The sequence below is a fragment of the Loxodonta africana genome, chromosome X, assembly GCF_030014295.1.
Source record: "Loxodonta africana isolate mLoxAfr1 chromosome X, mLoxAfr1.hap2, whole genome shotgun sequence".
NCBI lineage: Eukaryota > Metazoa > Chordata > Mammalia > Proboscidea > Elephantidae > Loxodonta > Loxodonta africana.
In genome coordinates this window covers 133,901,344-133,921,981 of record NC_087369.1, presented here as the reverse complement: position 1 = coordinate 133,921,981, position 20,638 = coordinate 133,901,344, and the positions used below count along the sequence as shown (strand labels likewise).

Below are 20,638 nucleotides of genomic sequence, written 5' to 3'. Positions count from 1 at the left end.
CTTGGGTAATTGTTTCAGGGATGGTGGGAAAAAGGCCTCGGCAAGATCAAAGAAGGAAGATGCTGCGGGTGAGCTGCTTACTGAGTAGAGTGCACAGGAAGGGGAATGTGGGAAGGCTGGCAGAAAGTGCCAGTGAACCTTGTTATTTTCCAGAGAAACTCCAGAAAAAGGGGCTCAGTTAATTAACCTTTTCCAAACTGAAATGGCTGGTGATGATTTAGACATTACACTGATAAGTCTTGTTGGGGAACCCAGTGAGTTTTCCAGGGTTCTGTTGCCACTCCACTCAGTTTTCCAAGAGTAAATTCATATTGTTTCACTCCGTTTACACCATTCTTCATAGCTGATATTTTCCCTTCTTTAAAGATCCCATGCAGCTTGTTTGTCATCTTGATTTTAAAGATGCATGATTATCTGTTACCACACCTCTCCACAAAGCATCATAACCAGTCTTCTCTTTTCCTATATTAGAGGAAGATGGCCTAGGTGTTGTTGTTGTTAGGTGCCATCGAGTCGGTTCCAAATCATAGGGACCCCGTATACAACAGAGCAAAGCACTGCTCAGTCCTCCACCATCCTCACAATCATTGCTACGCTTGAGCCCATCTTTGCAGCCATTGTGTCAGTCCATCTTGTTGAAGGTCTTCCTCTTTTTTTCTGACCCTCTAATTTACCAAGCATGATGACCTTCTCCAGGGACTGGTCCCTCCTGATAACACATCTGAAGTATGTGAGATGAAGCCTTGACATCCTCGCTTCCAAGGAGCATTCTGGCTGTACTTCTTCCAAGACAGATTGTTTGTTCTTCTCGCAGTCCATTGTGTATTCAGTATTCTTCACCAACACCATAATTCAAAGGCATCAGTTCTTCTTTGGTCTTCCTTGTTCATTGTCCAGCTTTCCCATGTATATGAGGCGATTAAAAACACTATGGCTTGGGTTAGGCGCACCTTAGTCCTTAAAGTGACATCTTTGCTTTTTAACACTTTAAAGAGGTCTTTTGCAGCAGATTTGCCCAACACAATACGTCATTTGATTTTTGACTGCTGCTTCCGTGGGCGTTGATTGTGGATCCAAGTAAAATGAAATCCCTAGGTGTAAAAATATATCTAATGTTTCAAAATAATTTTAAAAGAACAATAGGATTTTGTAGGTGTAGATAAAACTCACATGCAGTGGTTATGATAGTTCATAAATTTGGGTGAAAAACCTAAGAATGTGAATTAGGAATGCATTTAGAGTGTTGATAGGAATTCAGATAAAGTACATATCCACCCAGAAATCTTCCTGGGTGTTCTGCTGATGAACTGTTGACTGATTTGAAGGTCATTTCATCTAAGGATGACGTTTCTCATATTTGTGTCAGCATATTTTCTTTGAAGTAGGTGTTGCTCCACCCAACATGTTAAGAAATTCTGTCCCCACCCCAAGTAGAGATGGAGTGACCTCCCTGAGCTCAATTTTCTCAGTCTTTCCTATGATTTTGGCTTTTGAAATTCCAAAATTGGAATTCTTGTGGATTTCTCTTTAGTCTCCTTTATAGTATAAGCTCCATTCCCGACGTAGTAAGTTTCTAGAGGTGGTTTTCTACTCTTCAATTCTTTTAATATCCACCAGTGTACCACAGCTTCTTGGCAATGGATAGAGGCAGCCTGCTAATACCAGGGTAGTGTTACCAAATTGCTTCAGCGTGAACTCGTACTTGGAGCCAGGGGCTCCTGGGTAAGACTAAATCAAATCAAGTGAAATTACTGAAGGCCCATGGAACAACGTATAAATAGTTGTATGAAGGAGAGGAGCAAAGAATGTACACATCATTTGTGACATTTTTGAAAGGCTAAGTGTTTGGAGCTGTGGACAAGAGATAAAAAAAGAGATAGGAAGATGAAAATCAGATGTAATGAAGGATTCCCTCTGTGCCACTGAATTAGTTCTGTATTATTACCTTCAATATCCTTTAGCCAATGGAGCATGCGTGTATGTCAGTGTTCATCCAGCTAGTATTAATAGTCTGCCTCCTTTGCCTACCAATCTGTATTTTTTAACCTTTTAAAAACATTTCCAAATATATAATTATATTCCCCAAAGAAACTTAGAAGTGTTATCCTCTTTTGACAGGTTAGGAAATTCAAGTGTAGACAGATTAGGTGATAATTTGTGATAAATCTAGGAGAAAAATTCAAATCTCATAATTCCAATATAGCCAACCTTGTGCTTTATCCACCAGTGAAAAAATGTAGAAGGTTAATAATTAAGTCACTTCCTTGAAAATGGTTGATACGAGTGAATAGCTTTAGGGACTCCAGAAGTAATTTTGTATATAGCCATACTTTAAAAAATAAGTTTGAAAGACACCCACAGTTGTTCGGAGAAGAGACGCCATCACGTGGTATTCATTTTCAGGGATCAGATTTTCCTGAGTCAGAAGGGGGTTAAGAGATCTGCCAAATGCTTGGGAACGGGTTCAAATTATTGCAGAAGTGCAATGGAAAAATATGATTGATTGTACTCGAGAGTATTTGCCTTATTCTACAATAGGTTGTCTTCTGCTGTTCTTTCCCACAATTTTATGATTCCTCTTTTTTAAATTTATCTCTGAATAGGAATGATTGGAAACCTGTATCTTGACTTGGCTAAACAAAGTAAATACATTATGATTGTGTGTGTTTATTGTTTTTGCATTGGTAGAGTTGTAGCTGAGCTATGCTATGCTCATTTTTGTTCCTACATTTGACAATTATTTAGTATTAACTGATCATCAAGAATGTACTGAATGAAGAACTAGAATTAGAACCTGAGAAAGATACCAAGGAAAAAAAAGCACCCTACCCTTAAGTGGCTTATGAGATACTGCCTTCCAATAGGGTAGGGGGTTTGTCTTGCTTCCCAGTGCATCACTACTGCTCTCAGATAAAGAATAGGGCCTGGCACCCGTTAGCATTCAGTAAATATCTGGTGAATGAATGAAAGAATCCATATATGAATAAAACCTTACAAAATGACGGCTAATAGAGTACACTTTATGAGTCTATAGAGAAAAGCTGCAACCAGCATCAGGTAAGATAATTCAAGGAAGAACTCTTGGAGAGTCTAGTGATTTGGTATGGAGGGATGGAGAAATGATTAGAGTCTAGTAGGAGGTTGATCATTTGTGTGGTAGTTCTGTTTAGTTTAAGGCAGTAGGAGCCTAGAACATTGATAAAAGCTTTTTTTATTTAATTTCATTTTTGGTGGAAATATACACAGCAAAACCTGCTCCCATTCCACAGTTTCTAGACATAATAAACAGTGATACTGGCTATAGATAAAGGCATTTAAGAGCCATATCTAGGCTGGACAGGGGACAGGGTGGCAAGAGACTTGGTGGTGAATTGAAAGCATCAAATGTTTTGACATATGAATGAGAGAGAACAGATGAGAGAGGAGGTATAAAGGTACTTTGAACATGGGAAACAAACAAACAAAAAAAAAAACCGTTGCCATTGAGTCGATTCCAACTCATAGCAACCCTATAGGACAGAGTAGAACTGCCCTATAGAGTTTCCAAGGAGTGCCTGGTAGATTCAAACTGCCGACCTTTTGGTTAGCAGCCGTCGCTCTTAACCACTACGCCACTGAACATAAGAAGTGCCTGATAAACACTAGCTGAATGGATGTGCTAGCAGTAGGTTGCTTTTGTTCTTATATAAGGTCGTGCTGCAATGTACTACTTGAGGAAGTCTGTTCTAGCAGCTTTGTGTAGGATGGACTGTTTTGTGTGTGATTGTGGGATGGTAACTGAAAGTAAGGAGATCTGTTAGGTTGTTGGAATAATTTATTTGTGAAATAGGCCTTAAACTGTGTTGGCTATGAAAGTATAATGGAATATGAGCAATATTATTTAGACTTAAAATATAGTAATAGACTGGATGTGGTAGACAAGGAAAGGAGGAAAGAACAATAGTTCCAAGATTCTAAGAATGGAAAAATGGGATAAGTGATAACGATGACTGAACTAGTGAAAGGATGGCATTTTGGGAAAAGATTAAAACAGTCTGGGCCATGTTAAGTTTTAGAGTGAGATATATTGCAGTCAGCTAGAGGTCTGTAACTAAAGAAAGCATGATATCGTTAAAATATTAATATAATCAGTTCTTGAAAGTGTGGATGTGAATATCTTCAGTAGTGCTGAAGCATTAAAAACAAAAAAAACCATCGCTGCCGAGTGGATTCTGACTCACAGTGACCCTATAGGATAGAATAGAACTGCCCCATAGGGTCTCCAAGGCTGTAATTTTTTCAAAGAAGCAGACTGCCAGCCACATCTTTCTCCGGTGGAACCACTGGTGGGTTCAAACTGCCAACCTTTCAATTAGCAGCCAAGCACTTAGCCACTGCGCCACCAGGGTGCCTTAGTGCTAGAGTATAAGCAGTATTTTTCCAACCTTGGCATTACCGTATTTTTATGCAAATAACACAGCTCTGTTTTTTTTGCCAACCACACCCCCGCCCAGTATTTTCATAAGCCTGCTATGCTAATTTTTTTTTACATGTTCCTGTAAAAAAAAAATAGCATAGCATGATTCCAAAAGTACCTCAGGGAACATAGACTATGCATTATTTGCATAAAAATACAGTGTTGACATTTGGGGCCAGAGAATTCTCTGTTGTGTGGAGTCTGTCCTGTGCATTATAGTATGTTTAAGCAACATTGCTGGATTCTACCCATCTGAAGCCAGTAGTATCCCTCCCCCCAGGTATAACAACCAAAAATGTCTCCACACATTGCTGAATACCCCCCCGGGGGGAAAATTATCTCCAGTTTACAACCATTGGTATGGAGGAAAAAGACTAAATTATCTTAGATTTGATCTTTGGGGTACAGCAGAGTGGGGGGTGGGACTAAAAGGTAAAGACAGAATGAGTGGTTTAAGAAGCAGCAATAGAAGAACATAGAATTGGGGAAAGCAGGGGAAGTGGGGGCTTTGACAAGTTTTTGAAAATTGACATTTGGTAGGGTTTTTGGTTTAAGGAAACCTGATAGGTGGGATGATTTCCTCCATTCACCAAATTCCTAGTGGAAATTTGGTTTAAATGATGAATTTACTTGGCTTTTTCTAGGGGCGGGCTCATGGGTACTAGTCTCCAGATTAGAATGACTCATCTGTGGTTCTAAAAACTCATTTTATGCACAAAGACCTGAGCCACTACCTTGGCTTTGGAAAATTTTCAAGTGAATTTTCACTTCCTTGAACACTGAAGACATAGAAAAATAAATCACCTAGGATCCTATGGTGATTACGCACAATATATGTTCTGCCTTTTACACATTTTTTTTTTTTTTTTTTACACATACATGCTCATAAACCAAGGCAGGACTTTTGAAGAATGTTCCTATACAGAATTCTAAGACCCCATTTGGCCTAGCCCTCTGAGATGCTGGTTAACGTTGAAAGTGAAAGGGGAAATCTTAGATACATAAAATAGTTGGAAGTTGAAAGACCTTTCTTTAGACATCATCTGTCTAACACAGTGTTGCTGTTGTTTTTTCCTTAACTTTTTAAAACGCTATGGCAGCCTGGTGAGGCAGGTGTTTCTAAGAGAATGTCATGTCCAAAGTCAATGAAGGGTGAAGCACTGTGTTCCTTAGGAACCTTAAAATCATTTAAACATCCTGAGGGGTCAAGTGTGAAAAGATGATGGAGTGAGGTAAGGCGGGAGGCCCAGTCTCTAGAGAAGACAGACAACACACAGCAAAAAAAAATATATATATATATACATATATATATATATATATGTATATATACACACACACGCATATATATTTATTTAAAAGCTGTGGCAACCTTTTTTTCGAGTGAAGTTTTATGTATAACCCTAATGTATAAAACACACAAAAGAGAATCCATTTGATACAACCCATCCACTAGTGGCCCCTAAAGCACCTCCATAAACACCAGGACTCTGGAAAATGCTTTGAAAACCATTGATCTAGCCAGGAGTTGGCAAATGTTTTCTGTATAAGGACCAGATAGTAAATATTGTTGATATTGTGACTTCTTCCTCATAAAATGGAGGTATCTCCCAAATGACCTCATTTAAAGAGAATATGGTGTCCTTGCAGCTACTTGGTGGTTGCTTCTCATTGAATCTCCACTGAAGGGCTCTGTCCTATAAAGATCTCTTCAGCTCTACTGCATGAAGAGCTTGAGGTTTAGTGTTAAATGTCTTCCTGGGGAAAAATGGCTATGTTTTTAATGTTTTAAGACATTGATGCTACTTAGAGTTTCTGAAAGAATGAAAACCACGTCAAGGCTATCTGGAGTGAGTGTTCAAAGTTGGAGGACTGCAGCATGTGTGACTTGACATTAACTTTTTCTTCAAAACTGGAAAAAAATGAGTACTTTTTGTGCCAAACTCAGTACTAAGCACTTCATGTGTGTTATGTTATCTCATTTGATCCTTGTGGAGGTACATAGCATTATCATTATTCCCATCCCAGTATGTTATTGATTAATGAGGAATGGAATCTCAAGGAAAGAAAAAAAGCTGCTCAGAGAGACTAAATAATTTGCCCAAGGTTACATAGTGAATTTGAGAGCCAGGAATTTTAATTGGGCTGTCCGAGACCAGGGCCCATGACCTTAACCATTTCACTATACTGCTTTTCTCATCGCCTGAGAAGGAGCCACTGACATTTCTGAAGGCATTGGAAGATGAAGCTGAGGATCCGGGATGTACTAATTGCTGATCTATCATCGAAGATTCAGAAAGATATAGTACAGAGATTAAACTTTTGAGGAGCTTGGAGTGGGAGAAGAGTTTGTGGGGAGAGGCAGAAAAGAAGAAAAGGGAATTTAGCATGGTGAAGGTAGAACTGATGCATACAAAGTTCAGGATAGTAGAAAAGCTAATAACCTATATAGACCTTTAGTCCTTTCTGTCCATACATGAGATCCAGAAAGCATAGAATATATAACTGAGAAGATATATGACTTTGTTGATTGCATCTATAGGGCCTTGCACTAGTAGCAGCCAAGAGTTGTCCTTTTCAACCCTAACTTACCTAGGGATTAAGCCTTTACTGGGTGATCATGGTTTACGAGTGAGCTGCACTTTTTCTTCTTTTAAAAAGTGTTGGAGAATTATGCTAGCAATAATGGCCCTGGTACCTGTGGATTACCTACCCAGTGGCAAAGCATAATGGGATTTTTCTTGGCCTGTGTTATGGAAGTTGTCTAACCTGTGTGCCTATCTTTAGCTAACTCAGAAAACTCCTTGGACCTTTACTGCTCATCTCTCCAAAGGGTTGGCTCAGTTATTTCTATTGCTGGGATATTTGGATTTTCTTTTCCAAGAAAGACAGGGCCTGGAAAAATCCACACGGCCTTGAACTGCTTCTTTTTCAGTTCTCTGACCTTACAGTGTAGTACTTTACCATCAAGACAAGAACTGCATGCTATCTGAGTTTAATTGCCTTTAAGTATAACTGCTGTAAGCCTTAGTAATTATAGTTAACATTCTCTGCATTAACATTGCACTGCTCCCCTAGGGTTTTCAGAGCAATTCACAAATTACATTCAACTTTAAATAGCTCATGAGGATTTATAGAGCCCAGAAGGTGGCGGATAGAAGATGTTTCTTGCTCTCCAATTATTCAAAGTTTAGCAAATAGGAAGGCGGAAGCATCTATGACCCAAACGTTTTCCTTGCTCTAGTCGGTGTTTTTACAAATATTCACATACCCCAGAAAAGAAAGGTTTAAGCATATGGAGAGAAAACCAAAAAACCCAGTGCCGTCGAGTCGATTCCGACTCATAGTGACCCTGTAGGACAGAGTAGAACTGCCCCATAGAGTTTCCAAGGAGCGCCTGGCAGATTCGAACTGCTGACCCTTTGGTTAGCAGCCGTAGCACTTAACCGCTACGCCACCAGGGTTTCCAATGGAGAGAAAGAGAATGATTATTTTTGTTTGTTTTATTACCTAGGCAAAGGTCTAATGGACAGAAACATCTAGTCTTATAAATCATCTCAACTGATTTACAAAGCTAGATTGAACTAGGCCCAAAAAGTGAAGAAAGCAGAGAAAAATATTAAAACTTTTTTTTGTTGTTGGTCCATTTACCTATGCAAAGCATACCACAGGTCTGGTAGGAAAATACAAGATATGTTTCTTTCCACCTGGAGAAAGTTCAGCAATTCTTATTTGGGGAGGGGGCAGTGATAAGACCAGGAATGTGTAACCTGGTGTTTGGGAGGGTAAAAAGGAGAAAAGCACTGTTTATGCAATGGGGGAATCAGGTTCATCCTGTTGCCTTGGCCCCAGCTAAATGGGTGCAGGTGATGCTGGTAGGTTGGTTAACCTCTTTGTCTCTTACTGTTTACGCAACTCAAGGGTTCGGGAATTTGTTGAAAAGTCAGAGATCGGCTGAATTCCTGGGTAGTTATTCTGCTTGGCCAGGTTAATAATAATAACAGTGTTTTCAGATTTTAAGCTTAACAATGAAGGTATCCCTAACCTGAGGTTGCACAAGAATGGTAATGGCAGATTTGCCCAACTTAGAAGAATTTCTGCTTTAGAAGGAGTTCACAGGATGATTTATTAGCACTGAAAGGTGCCCCACAAGTATTGTGCAAGATATAATCTGCTCATTTACTAACAAGATGAGAAGGCTGTAGTTTCTTTCATCTTCTTGAGGGTTGAAGGTGTCTATGTCTTCTTCGAAGAGCTCTGAGCTCCTCCTCATTTCTTTATTCCCATAGAGCCAAAATTTGGCTTCAAAGTTACGAAAATACAAAGAACTCAAATTCAGAGCTGCAATCTACTTCTAACTTTGCTTTGTGATACAGCTTATAGCTTTGAAAAAAAGTTATGGAGAGTTCAGTCGAAATAGAATTTTGTGTGGGCTTAAGGCTTACCTGTATGCTACTATCGCTCTTTCCTTTCTAGTTATATATATATATGTTTCTTTTTTCATTGTGTTTTAAATGACAGTTTACAATTCAAGTCAGTTTCTCATACAAAAACTTACACAAACATTGTTATGTGACCCTAGTTGCTCTCCCTGTAACGTGACAGCACACTCCTCCTCTCCACCCTGTATTTTCCGTGTCCATTCAACCAGCTCCTGTCCCCCTCTGCCTTCTCATCTCATCTCTGGACAGGAGCTGCCCACTTAGTCTCATGTGTCTACTGGAGCTAAGAAGCACACTCCTCACCAGTATCGTTTTCTGTCTTACAGTTCAGTCTAAAATTTGTCTGAAGAGTTGGCTTCGGGAATGGTTTTAGTTTTGGGCTAACAGAGAGTCCAGGGGCTATATCCTCTGGGGTTCCTCCAGTCCCAGTCAGACCATTAAGTCTGGTGTTTTTTTGCTAGAATTTGAGTTCTGCAACCCACTTTTCTCCGCTCCATCAGGGACTGTCTGTTGTGTTCCCTGTCACGGCAGTCATTGGTGGTTGCCAGGCACCATCTAGTTCTTCTGGTCTCAGGCTAATGGAGGCTCTGGATTATGTGACCCTTTCTGTCTCTTAGGCTCATATTTTCCCTGTGTCTTTGGTGTTCTTCGTTCTTCTTCGTTCCAGGTGAGTTGGGACCAATTGATGCACCTTAGATGGCTGATTGCTAGCTTTTAAGACACCAGACGCCACTCACCAAAGTGAGATGCACAACATTTTCTTAATATGCCAGTTGACCTAGATGTCCCCTGAAACCATGGATCCCAGACCCCCGCCCTTGTTGCTCTGTCCCTCAAAATGTTTGGTTGTATTCAGGAAACTTCTGAGCTTTTGGTTTACTCCAGTTGTGCTGACTTCCCCTGTATTGTGTGTTGTCTTTCCCTTCACTTAAAATAATTTTTGTCTACTGTCTAGTTAGTGAATACCCCTCTCCCTCCCTCCCCACCCTCACAACCATCAAAGAATGTTTTCTTGGGCGTTTAAACATTTTCTTGAGTTCTTATAATAGTGCTATCATACAATGTTTGTCCATTTGCGACTAATTTAACTCAGCATAATGCCTTCCAGATTCATCGATGTTATGAGATGTTTCACAGATTCATCAGTGTTCTTTATCATTGTGTGGTATTCCATTGTGTGTATATACCATAATTTGTTTATCCATTCATCCATTGATGGGCACCTAGGTTGTTTCCATGTTTTTGCTATTGTAAACAGTGCTGCAGTGAACATGGGTGAGCATATATCTATTCATGTGAGGACTCATTTCTCTAAGATATATTCCAAGGAGTGGGATTACTGGATCGTGTGGTAGTTCTATTTCTAGCTTTTTAAGGAAGTGCCAAATCAATGTCCAAAATGGTTGTACCATTTTACATTCCCACCAGCAGTGTAGAAGTGTTCCAGTCTCTCCACGACCTCTCTACATTTATTACTTTGTGTTTTAGGATTAATTCTAGCCTTGTTGGGGTGAGATGGAATCTCATTGTAGTTTTGGTTTGCATTTCTCTAATGGCTAATGATGGAGAGCATTTCCTCATGTATCTGCTACTCACCTGAATGTCGTCTTTGGTGAAGTGCCTGTTCATATCCTTTACCCATTTTTTAAATGGGTTATTTGTCTTTGATGCTGAGGTTTTGCAGTATCCTGTAGATTATAGAGATTAGTCGCTGATTGGGTTTGTGGTAGCCCAAAATTTTTTCCCAGTCTGCAGGTCGTCTTTTTACTCTTTTGTTGAAGTCTTTGGATGAGCATAAGCATTTGATTTTTAGCAGCTCCCAGTTACCTAGTTTCTCTTCTGGTGTTTGTGCATTGTTAGTAATGTTTTGTACACTGTTTATGCCATGTAGTAGGGCTCCTAACATTGCCCCTATTTTTTCTTCCATGATCTTTATTGTTTTAGATTTTATATTTAGGTCTTTGATCCATTTTGAGTTAGTTTTTGGATATGGTGTGAGGTACGGGTCTTGTTTCATTTTTTTGCAGATGGATATCCAGTTATGCCAGCACCATTTGTTAAACAGACTGTCTTTTCACCCATTTAACTGACTTTGGGCCATTTTCAAATACCAGCTGCTCATAAGTGGATGAATTTATGTCTGGATTTCCAACTGTGTTCCATTGGTCTGTGTATCTGTTGTACCAGTACCAGGCTGTTTTGACTACATGCCCATATAATAGGTTATAAAAGCAGGTAGTATGAGGCCTCCCACTTTGTTTTTCTTCTTCAGTAATGCTTTACATATCCAGAGCCCTTTTCCCTTCCATATGAAGTTGGTGATTTGTTTCTTCATCTCATGAAAAAATGCCATTAGAATTTAGATAGGGATTGCAGTGTATCTATAGATTGCTTTGGGTAGAATAGACATTTTCACATTATTGAGTCTTCCTATCCATGAGCAAGGTATGTTTTTCCACTTATGTAGGTCTCTTTTGGCTTCTTGTAGTAGTGTCTTGTAGTTTTCTTTGTATAGGACTTTTTCGTCTCTGGTTAGATTTATTCCTAAGTATTTTATCTTCTTGGGGGCTATTGTAAATGGTATTGATTTGGTGATTTCCTCTCAACATTCTCTTTGTCGGTATAGAGGAATCCAACTGATTTTTGTATGTTTATCTTGTATTCTAATAATTTGCTGAAATCTTTTATTAGTGCCAATATTTTTCTTGTGGATCCTTTAGGGTTTTCTGTGTATAATATATCATCTGCAAATAGAGGTACATTTACTTCTTCCTTACCAATTTGGATGCCCTTTATTTATTTTTCTAGCCTAATTGCTTTGGCTAAGACCTCCAACAATGCTGAATATGAGTGGTGATAAAGGGCATCCTTGTCTGGTTCCGTTTTCAAGGGGAATGCTTTCAGACTCTCTCCATTTAGGATGCTGTTGGCTTTGTATAAATGCCCTTTATTATGTTGAGGAATTTCTTTCTATTCCTATTTTGCTGAAAGTTTTTATTATGAATGGGTTTTGGACTTTGTCAAATGCCTTTCTGCATCAATTGATAAGATCATGTGGTTCTTGTCTCTTGTTTTTTTTATGGGATGGGTTACGTTGATTGTTTTTCTAATGTTGAACCATCCCTGCATACCTGGTATGAATCCCACTTGGTCATGGTGAATTAGTTTTTTGATATGTTGCTGCATTCTATTGACTAGAATTTTGTTGAGGATTTTTGTGTCTCAGTTCATGAGGGATATTGGCCTGTAATTTTCTTTTTTGTGGTGTCTTTACCTGGTTTTGGTATCAGGGTTATGGTGGCTTCATAAAATGAGTTTGGGAGTATTCCATCCTTTTCTGTGCTCTGAAATAACTTTAGTAGTAGTGGTGTTAACTCTTATCTTGAAAGTTTGATAGAATTTTCCAGTGAAGCCATCAAGGCCCAGGCTTTTTTTGTTGGGAGTTTTTAAAAATACCTTTTCAATCTCTTCTTTTGTTACAGGTTTATTTAGTTGTTCTACCTGTGTTTGTGTTAGCTTAGGTAGGTAACATGTTTCTAGAAATTTGTCCATTTGCTCTAGGTTTTCAAATTTGTTAGAGTACAATTTTTCATAGTATTCTGTTACGATTCTTTTAATTTTAGTTGGGTCTGTCGTGAAATCACCCATCTCATTTCTTATTCGGATTGTTTTCTTCCACTCCTGTTTTTCTTTTGTCAGTTTGGCCAATAGTTTATTGATTTTGTTAATCTTTTCAAAGAACCAGCTATTGGTCTTTTTAATTCTTTGAATTGTTTCTGTACTCTCTATTTCATTTAATTCTGCTCTGATTTGTATTATTTGCTTTCTTCTGGTGCCTGAGGGCTTCATTTGCTGCTCTGTTTCTATTCTTTCGAGTTGTAGGGATAATTCTTTGATTTTGGACCTTTTCTCTTTTGGGATGTGTGCATTTATTGCTACAAATTGACCTCTGAGCACTGCTTTTGCTGTGACCCAAAGGTTCTGGCAGGATGTGTTTTCATTCTCATTTGCTTTTATGAATTTCTTTAGTCTGTCCTTATTTTCTTATATAACCCAGTAGTTTTTGAGTGAGGTGTTTTTCGGTTTCCATGTGTTTGATTTTTTTTTTCATTGCTTTTTCTGTTGTTGATTTCTACTTTTATGGCTTTGTGGTCAGAAAAGATGCTTTGTAATATTTCCATGTTTTGGATTCTGTTAAGGCTTGCTTTATGACCTAATATGTGGTCTATTCTGGAGAATGTTCCATGTGCATTGGAAAAGAAAGTATACTTGGCTGAAGTTGGGTGGAGTGTTCTGTGTTTGTCTGTGAGGCTAAGGTTGAGTGTGGCATTTAGATCTTACGTGTCTTTACTGAGCTTCTTTCTGAATCATCTGTCCTTCACCAAAAGTGGTGTGTTGAAGTCTCCTACTATTATTGTGGAACTATCTATCTCGCTTTTCAATTCTCTTAGAGTTTGTTTTATGTATTTTGGAGCCCTGTTGTTGGGTGCATAAATATTTATTATGGTTATGTTCTCCTAGTGTATTGACCCTTTAATCATTATATAGTGTCCTTCCTATCTTTTGTGGTAGATTTAAAGTCTATTTTTGTCAGAAATTAATATCGCCACCCCTGCTCTTTTTTGATTGTTGTTTGCTTGATATATTTTCTTTCATCCTTTGAGTTTCAGTTTGTTTGTGTCTTTAAGTCTCAGATGTGTCTCTTGTAGGCAGCATATAGGCAGATTGTGTTTTTTTTTAATCCATTCTTCCACTCTCTGCCTCTTTATTGGTGCATTTAGTCCATTTACATTGAGTTTAATTATGGACAGGTATGAGGTTAGTGCTGTCATTTTGATGTCTCTTTTTTGTGTGTGTTGTTCACAGTTTCTTTTTTCTACTTAATTTTCTGTGCTAAGCCCTTTTTCTTTATATAATTTCTTTTCCTCTTTTTCATTGTTGTTGCTTTTGTATTTGTTCAATCTTTATGTTTTTCTTTTTTTTTTGTTTTGCTGTGTAGGATTGTTAGTTTCCTTTGTGGTTACCTTAATATTTACCCCTATTTTTATAAGTTTAAAGCAGTCTTTTATTTCTTCATATTCCCTTGACTTCCTCTCCATATGAAAGATCTATGACTACATTTTTTAGTCCCTCTTTTTTGTTTTAATGTTATCCTTTACATAATGATATCTCTGATTCCCTGTTTTAAGCATTTTAGCTTTGATTTATTTTTCTGACTCCCTTATCTGGGTTGATATCTGGTTGTTCTGTCCTGTGTTCTAGCCTAGGGTCGTTATCTGATGTTACTGATTTTCTAACAGGAGAACTCCCTTTAGTGTTTCTTGTAATTTTGGTTTGGTTTTGCAAATTCTCTAAACTTCTGTTTGTCTGGAAATTTCCTAATTTTGCCATCATATTTGAGAGACAGTTTTGCTGGATATATAATTCTTGGCTGGCAATGATTTTTTCCTTCAAGTCTTTATATATGTCATCCCATTGCCTTTTTTCCTGCATGGTTTCTGCTGAGTAGTCTGAACTTAGTCTTATTGACTCTCTTTTGTAGGTGACTTTTAATTTATCCCTAGCTGCTCTTAAAATTCTCTTTCTTTGGTTTTGGCAAATTTGATTATAATATGTCTTGGTGACTATCTTTTGGGATCTACTTTGTGTGGGGTTCCACGAGCATCTTGGATTGATATCTTCTTGTTTTTCATGATATCATGGAAGTTTTCTGCCAACAAATCTTCAACTATTCTCTCTGTATTTTCTGTTATCCCCTCCCCCATTCTGGCACTCCAGTCACTCAGAGGTCATTCCTCTTGATAGAGTCCCACATAATTCTTAGGGTTTTGTCATTTTTAAAAAATTCTTCTATCAGATTTTTCCTGAAATATATTGGTGTCAAGTGCTTTATCTTCAGTCTCACTAATTCTGACTTCCATTTCCTCAATTCTGCTGCTATGACTTTCTATTGAGTTGTCTAATTCTGAAATTTTATTGTTAATCTTCTGGATTTCTGTTTACTGTCTCTCTATGGGTTCTTGCAGCCTATTAAATTTGTCATTATGCTCTTCTCTAATCTTCTTAAGTTCCCTGTTGCTTTGTCTGTGTGGTCCTTGGCTTGTTCTGCGTTTTGCCTGATCTTCTTTCTGATCTTAAAGAGTTCTGTCTATTAACCTTTTGTATTCTACCTCCGGTAATTCCAGGATGTTATCTTCATCTGGAAGATTTCTTGATTCTTTGTTTTGGGAGCTTGCTGAAGCCATAATGGTCTGCCTCTTTATGTTACTTGATACTGACTGTTGTCTCCGAGTCATAAATAAGTTATCGTATTTATTTGTTTTGTGCTTGCTTACTGTGTCCTGTCTTCTTGTTTTGCTATTCCCAAATAGTCTGCTCAAGTGAGCTAATTTGATTATTGGTGCCTTTGAAGGTGTAATGTCCTGTCATCAGGTGGTAAGATCTGTTATCAGGTATGTGAGCCCAGGAGTCCATTTACTTTTCTTGTGTGGGTTCTACTCAGGTGTCCGGGTAGTTGGTCATCAAGTGTGTGGTACAGGCTCTCACCTACAGTCTTAGATGAGCAGGGGTGATTGGTGTAGGCACAGGTAACTGGCTGCAGTAAGGAGTCAAGCGCTGAGCAAAGCAGGGGGCTGACCACCACCCTGAGTTTCTGTGAGGAACATGTGTCCCAGTTCCCTAGAGCACATAGGTGGGTAGGTTTTGCAGGTAGACTGTGGGCAGCCAATGATGTTTGCTGTAAGGACTGGAGGCACCACTTATCCTTGGACCCCTATCACAGGTCAGTAGGTAGCATGGGTGGAGCCACCAGCCCTCAGGCCCCTGATATGGGTAGTTGAAGACCCTGCTTAATAGGCAGAGTGGTGTCAAACATCACGAACCTACCTCTCCACCATATAGCTGAAACAATTGAAGTTAGGCTTCAGATATATACCCTGTTATACTGTCCTAATGAGGGCCTAAGCTGTTGAAATGGGCCCACACAGGCCTATGCTGTGGCGAAAGGCATTCAAATGTGTGGACCCCATATGCCTATGCCTAGGTGAAGGAACTGTTTCTGCCCCGAGTTCCTGGCTTAGGGGAGCCGGCAGATTATTTTTTCCCTGTTTGTTAATTTGTTCCCCCTCTATGGCTGGGAGAATGGCTCAGGACACAGGACAAGTCCTACTTCTTTCCCGGGGAACGTGGGTATCACTGAAACCTGCTTGGGACCTGGTGCAGAGCAGGGAGGGGTCAGGTAAATGGGAAAGAGTTTTTTCCCAAAGCAGTGTTTTTTGATCAGCACAGTAGGTTAGCACATGTACTTATCTTTTACTGATTGAGTGCCACTTTTTGCTCATTCTGGAGGCATGAGGAAACTCTCCGCTGCAGGGTGTCTCCCAATGTGGAAAACATATTCCAAATACCACTGCTTGCCTCATCACTGGTGCCAGCCAATCTCAGCCTGCAGGTTGCTGGTTCCTGACATGTCAGGTCTGGCAACTCCTTGCTGCTTCTGAACCGTCTCTCCCTTCCCCTGCCCCTCAGTCCAATTCTTCAACTTTGCCGTTGATGTACAAGGCTACTTGCTTTTCACATATAATCGATTCATTTATTTTTTCTAGTCTTTATTCTAAGAGGGACAACAGGAAGCATCTGATTACTCCACCATCTTGGCCTCACCTCCTCTCTAGTTTTATATATTAATAAGACCAAATGTTAGGAGACCTAGGCACCTATCTTGAATCATGGACATCTTTCAAAATCTGTGTTAAATGTACTCAATTGCTTTGTGTTGTAATGTTAGTGACTGTAATTATTTATTTTTTAAAAAGGGTTATTGAGTGAGAAATGTTTGTTAGGCATGGAGGATACACGGCTCAATAAGATAAGGTCACTGTAGAGCTGGGAAGGCAAATTTGAAGGATTCTGTGGCACAGTGATAAAATCATAGTAGAAGTATGTGAAAAGAATTAATGGGAAAATAGTGGAAGGAAGGATAAGGAATGTGTTTGACAGTTGGGGAAAACTTTCCAGAGAAGATATTGGAGTTGGACCTTGAAGGATAAATAGCAGACGGACACCTGTCTCCTAGACGCTACTGATGATCAGCCCCTACTGATGCAAATAGACTCAGGGAAGACATAAACATGGTGAAAGATGAGATTAAAATGGGGTTCCTAATTCCTACCCCATTCACATTCTTTTTATGATAAATACAAGGCAGCCTGCTAATCATCATGAAGGAACTTCTTTCCATCCATACTTTTTTGTAGCCTGGGGCAGGGAAAGATCTAAACACAAGGCTGGATTTGGGGGTTGCATAACTGACCCTGTTGCTCTTTTTCCTTTCATCTTGTAAATCTTCAAACCTGGATTTTCAGCTGAAAAAGAAGCAGGTGTATGTAGATAAGGTGGAGAAGATGCAGCAGGCCCTTGTACAGCTCCAGGCAGCATGTGAAAAACGGGAGCAGCTGGAGCACCGTCTCCGGACACGGCTGGAGAGGGAACTGGAATCCCTCAGAATTCAGCAGGTATGGAGAAAGAAAAAAGAAAATGAAATTATTCATGGTTGTTTATTTTTCAGTTGGCTTTTGACCTGAAGTTAAAAGCTACACTCTTGCTCATCTTTAGGTTTTTTGCCCCACTTGTTCTTTCTCCAGAGTACCTCCCAATTATAAATATTAAGTCTAGTCTTCTTCCTTAGCTTCCCATCCCAGCAAAATTCTTGATGCCTATTAACTTGCACACCTTTTATTTTCATATGAACCCCACAAAGAGCAGACCCTATAAAAAGTGAAGATGCTGTACAAATAGACTCATGGTCATTTTAGAACTGGAAAAGGACTTTAGAAATTATCTGTCTATCCATTCTCCTTTTAGATGAGAGAAAATAAAGACTCAGAAAGGGTTTCATGACTCAGTTAAGGTGACATAGCAAGTTAGGGAGCAAGGTGGGGACTAGAAACTGTATTTTTTATTACCATTTCTGTTGTGCACCATTCTGGCAGGCAGGGATGGCAGTTTTTAACTCATTGATTCACTTTTTGAGCAGCATGACAGTTTGATATGGCAGGCTCCTTTTCTCACCCAGGGAGTCCCATATTCAAGCTCAAGATAGAAAGCCCTGTGGCCTTAAGAGGAGATCTGAATTTTCCTTGCCACTGAATCAGAATCCAGACTGAAGTGGCTTTATCAGTAATCCTTCCCCAGAATCCAAACCAAATCCAAGCCCATTGCCATTCAATTGATTCCAACTCATGGTGACCCCATGTGTTATAGAGTAGAACTGAACTCCATAAGATAGGGGCTCTTAAAATGAGACTCAGACACCATAGTTCTTCTCTTACTAATCTGTGAGGTCTTGGGCATCTCTCCCAACAGCGCCAGGGCAACTCTCAGCCCACCAATGTTTCAGAGTACAATGCTGCTGCACTGATGGAGCTCCTTCGGGAGAAGGAGGAGAGGATCCTGGCCCTGGAAGCTGATATGACTAAGTGGGAGCAGAAGTACTTGGAGGAGAATGTGATGAGACATTTTGCTCTGGATGCTGCTGCAACCGTGGCTGCTCAGAGGTAAGCAGGTTGGTGGGGGTGGATGCGGAGAGCAGGAAGTAACTGATTAATAGAATTTTCAGTGGGTTTTTGTGTGTGTGTGTGTCTTTAATGTTCTGTTTCTTTCTCTCCTTTCTGCTTAAGTGCCTTTTCTTTCATGTGGTTATGCAGGCACTGAATGAATGTGGGAGCACAAGGTCAGGGATTTGAAAATTATAGTTACTTTAGGAGTCTATTAGAAATCAGAGTTCAACATTCCATGGGAGCCAGCACAGTTACAGATGGGATCGGGTGAATGTTTGCACACCTCCTTCACCAGGCCACAGATTCTTTCAGCCACCTGTGTAGGTTTCTTTGCTAAGCACCAGGCCTGGAAGTGAAAGCCTCTCCAGAGAGATATCACTAAGAAAGTAAATGTCACTCAGGAGTGGCTGCTGCCATTTGATAGCTTTGGCTTGTCCAAGGTATGTCAAAGGCTATGCTGAACATGAATCCATCCTTGCCCTTTGAGAAAGTCTATATTTGAAGGCTACATTTTCTGTGTACATGAGCTCATCACATGTAAGCAATTACATTCCATCTGGTAGGGGAGAGCAAGTGCCGGGAGGAGTATATTTAAGAAATTTTTTTTGCTTCTCATTTGTTACCCTTTTCATGTTATAAACATTAATTATTGGAGTTTGTCTGCCTCTCTGTTGTTCATGATCATCAGTTCGGAAAGAAACAAATAACAGCCAAAAAACTAAACTCAAATCAGGGGATGCCATGGGTTGTGGAGATACAAACAGAACCTTGGTCTGGAGTTGGGTATCTAAAGTGGGCTACAGCGTATTGCACCCAGAGAAGTCTCTGTCCAGAAAGTTATTAAAAAACCACAATTTTGTTTTTAACATTCTCCTAAATGTGGTAAACCAGAAGAATCTGGAAACACTTGTCAGACTTTGGACTGGGATTTGTATGTGGAGGGGGTGGTGGGTACATTTATTTTTGAGTCCTTCTCAGGCCAAATCTAATGAGGGGTAGTCAGTGCTTAAGAGTTGGACTGGTGATTTGTAAATCTGCTCTAGTTCTCTAGGAAAATGTCTTAACTTTGTCTAATATGCTCCACTTGTCTCCAGGCATCCCCTATAACTTAAATAGACTGAAGGTACCTGTGGCTTGATTCCTAATTCCTCATGGACTTAAGCTTAACTGTCTTTGTTTCCTGAGAAAGGTGTGCTCAATACATGTCATTTCTGTAATAGAGTGCCAAGCTGTGCTTAGAAGATGGTAGAGAGGTTGTTGGCAGATTAGAAACAGAATTAAGTATAATTTTAGTGGCTAGCTCCCAAGGAAACACCTGAGCCCAGCTCTTGTTCAGAGGTTATTCATGAAATACTAACACTAAAAATATTGTTATTATTGGGAAGTGGTGAGATTTGGGGTAATTTTGTCATCTTTGGGCATAAATTTAGAAACACTTCATGAAATGGCCCAAGACCACACACAGTTAATAAGTGGCAGAAGAACCAGAATTTAAATCTAGATTTTTGTCACCTTATCCAGTATACTATGCTGTCTCCCAGATATGATGTAGCTCAAAGATAATGGAATAGGGATTATTAACTGTTCAGTAGTAAGGTACTATTTGAGGCAAAGCATAACCTAGAATCTGGTCACGCACATCACAGATGCCTACTTTGTCCCTCTGTAGGCATTTCTCAGTTTTCATTGCTTTCTACTCATTGTGGATTCTCTCTTAGTTATCTTGTCGTATGCTGTAACTTCAAATGGTAACTGTGACATCTCTAACGTTAAAGTTAGAATCTTCAGTAACTTATTCGATATCATCCTATGGCTATTATTAAGACACTTTAACTCCAACATACCTGGAATAAAAGCCCACTCCAATGTTTTCCAAAAACCCCTCCCTGGTTTTCTATCACAGAAAATGGTATACCATCTTTCTTAGTCGTCTGAATTACAAACGCCAAAGTTCTCATCTATTCTTCTCTCTCACTACCATTCACATTCACACAGCCTCCAAGTTCTATCAATTCTGCCTCCCACAGCCTGTTTCCATTTCTCTTGCCACTTCACTGGTTCATGTTTTCATTATCTCTTGCTGGGATTATTACAATAACCTTGCTGACTGCTCTGCTTGATTCCAGTGTCTCTCTCTCCTCTAAAACCCTTCACCACATTTCAGCAAGAGATAATGCTATCTTCCT

At 39.4% G+C, this 20,638-nt stretch overlaps 1 protein-coding gene across 1 annotated transcript in view; it reads left to right on the top strand.

Annotated features, from left to right (window-relative positions):
• The window catches only part of AMOT (angiomotin), an 83,446-nt gene that overhangs the window by 43,809 nt on the left and 18,999 nt on the right, over positions 1 to 20,638 (top strand). The window contains exons 9-10 of the mRNA XM_023553901.2: positions 17,259 to 17,408; positions 18,259 to 18,449. Of these exons, the coding sequence (XP_023409669.2) occupies positions 17,259 to 17,408; positions 18,259 to 18,449 (341 nt within the window). The remainder of the gene's footprint in view (positions 1 to 17,258; positions 17,409 to 18,258; positions 18,450 to 20,638) is intronic.